This window comes from Porites lutea, chromosome 11 (genome assembly GCF_958299795.1).
Source record: "Porites lutea chromosome 11, jaPorLute2.1, whole genome shotgun sequence".
Classification (NCBI taxonomy): Eukaryota; Metazoa; Cnidaria; class Anthozoa; order Scleractinia; family Poritidae; genus Porites; species Porites lutea.
In genome coordinates this window covers 24261294-24263952 of record NC_133211.1, presented here as the reverse complement: position 1 = coordinate 24263952, position 2659 = coordinate 24261294, and the positions used below count along the sequence as shown (strand labels likewise).

The following is a 2659-nucleotide window of genomic DNA, read 5'->3' as shown; positions in this document are numbered from 1 at the left end:
AATGGAACTGAAAACATTTTTATTTTTCCAAGTTTTTTCATGACTAGGTTCTTACATGTAATATTATTTTTACTATTTGTAGAACTTCTGTGAAGCACAATCATGACTTGTACTACGTAGGTTCTTAATTTTTACTTGTTTATTGTTTTTAGAACTTCTGAGAAAGTGCAAATATCGAGCATTTTTATGGGAAGTCCCATTTATTATTATTAAGATTCAGTCAACTTTCTTCAACTAGTTAGGACAAGAATTAATTTCTGGAAAGACGACTTTTCTTGTCCTAGTTGTAGTAAGGTGAATACAACTTAAGCCAGTGTTACATAATCTTGCTCCCTCGAGAGTCATAATATTCTCGAGTCCTGGCAAAGCTATGTTATATACTACCAACCCCTAACTGGAATTGAAGTTAACATATTGTCAAATTGTGAATTATTAATATCGGACTTGAAAACGCTAATGGATAAGGATTGGGTTACATAGGAACGAAAACCACGTTACTCGACAAGGAAAATAAACACAAGTCTCGGGAGAAATCACCTGCCGACCTTGCCGAAATTTTGCAGAAAGCCGTATTTTGAGAGAAGGTTTTTAAAACTAATAAGTTAGCTTAAATCATTTTTGTAGAAATGTCAGATTTTAACGTTAAATTAATGTATGAGCTTACGGTGGTTGATTTATGTTTCCAAGTTTGTTTCAAAGTAAAAAGAAAATAAAGAAAGCACAGTTCGAGGATTATATGGTCGATAACAAAGCCTGCAAGCTAGAAAAACATTGATTGGGACTCGAGCTCAGCAAACTACTTAACTAATAATTATTGTAAGCTTTAAGTTATAAGGTTAGCTTGATGCAAATACTAGGTTCAAAGTTGCAAAAAGCCACCGAATGAAACAAAGCAGTAAAACTTACGTTCTTGTAAGCACTGGTTATCCGTGCAATAGCTTTGCGAATCCCTCAGCTGCAACGAAAAAGCGGAAAAATTCACTCTTAGTAACCAGAGGGTGGAACGACCATGCAAGGTAAGTGATGAACCGGTGGGAATTTTAGGCGTCATACATCAAATGGCTTGTATTTGTATGTTAAATATATATACTGTTTATATTTACCAGAGAAATAAGCCTTCGCATTGCTCCTTCATGGCTACATATACACTCACAGGGATCAAACGAATCACCCCCACCTCCATCCATGTTGAATCGCTCGCGGTCGCAAGAATTTCTATCCCTGTGTCTTCCACAAAAATATGGCTTTGAGATTGAGCGATACGGCGGTATAACACTTTTCCTCTAGCACGATTTATCACAAAATAGTGACCAGAATTGCCACAAAAACAAAATACCAACGTTCTTGCCCGATCAACACGAAAATATTAGGTAATATGTTTGAACGACCGGACCAAAACACAGAACGCCACGTACAGTTTCGGCAACAATCCCGGATGACGTCAATTATGGATGCATGAAGAGTCTCGTGCAGGCAGGTGAAGTTGTGAAGCGGCCCCATCTGCTGTGCCTCGATCACGCATTGAATCTTAGTTAATTTTCTTCTCATCAATAACAAAAAAATGAAAAAAACAAAAAATCCAACTTGCGCATTAAAAAATGGAAAAAAAAATATTTCAAGTGAAAATTTTGATCACGCGCGCACGAACATTTTTATTTATGTATTCAGGCTCCTGCGTATGTTTTCAGCTGCTGTTTTCTTGAGGTATGTCAATAGCGCCCGACATGTGCGTAGAGATATTACGATTTTAGATGAAAAAAGCTCAAACTATACTGTGAAGATTAAAATGTTATTCTGTGCTTGAGAAAAATCAAAACGGCTTGTTGTTTTTTTTTAAGAGGGTAGGGATGGTAGCAGGCCCCCGGGGGGAGTACTCCTGGGAATTCTTGGTGGGGGTGTGCCGCCCGGTTATCCCGACCCGATTTCAGACCAAAAAATGCCATTATCCACACCCGTTTTCAGACCAGACCTCTAAAATCCGTACCCGCTTTCAGACCTGGCCTTAAGGCAGAAATTATGTTATCATTACTTAGATTAGGGCGCAAACACAAAAATTATTCAAATCAAGAGCCGCGGCTCTTGTTCAAATCCATTTCGAATTCATATTATTTCTCTTTCTGTCTTACTCATTTGGAATTGACACGATAAAATTGTTCATACACGCCCGTAGTTCCCTCGAAAACCCAACCCGATTCCAGTCCAAAATGGTCAAAGTGTATACCCGTTTTCAGACCAAAAGGGCGCAAAAACCCTACCCGATGGAGCGGTACAAACCTAAAAGGCGTATATAAGGGAGCACCCCCCCCCGGGTAACAGGCTCGATTTCCACCGCTACCTCGGCCCTCCACGAGAAAGAGGAGTTCGAGCTCACTTCCCCTACAGGCTGAAAAACCCTGTAATGTTGGTGGTCACGAGGGTTATTTGTTCCAGCAGGCACTTTATTGGCTCCCACAATGGCAATACAGTCAGGTCAAAGCACAGGGCGCCCACACATGTAATGATGAAATTTTATGGCAAATGTACCGTAATTACCGTTTGCTTCATCCGTAGCGGTATATCGCTCTGAATGTGTGCATGGATCAAAGCTAAATTTGTATTATAAATAAACGTTGTGTTACCTTACCTTCGGTAAATTGTTGTCCTTTTGCCTGAGACCAAG

The 2659-nt window shown here is 39.5% G+C and overlaps 1 protein-coding gene across 1 annotated transcript in view; it reads right to left on the bottom strand.

The window, feature by feature from the left end:
* The window catches only part of LOC140952801 (small integral membrane protein 14-like), a 10599-nt gene extending 9153 nt beyond the window's left edge, over window positions 1-1446 (bottom strand). Inside the window, exons 1-2 of the mRNA XM_073402248.1 lie at window positions 1104-1446; window positions 907-955 (exon numbers count right to left, since the gene is read on the bottom strand). Of these exons, the coding sequence (XP_073258349.1) occupies window positions 907-955; window positions 1104-1187 (133 nt within the window). The 5' untranslated portion in view covers window positions 1188-1446. The remainder of the gene's footprint in view (window positions 1-906; window positions 956-1103) is intronic.
* Between the last annotated feature and the right edge of the window lie 1213 nt (window positions 1447-2659).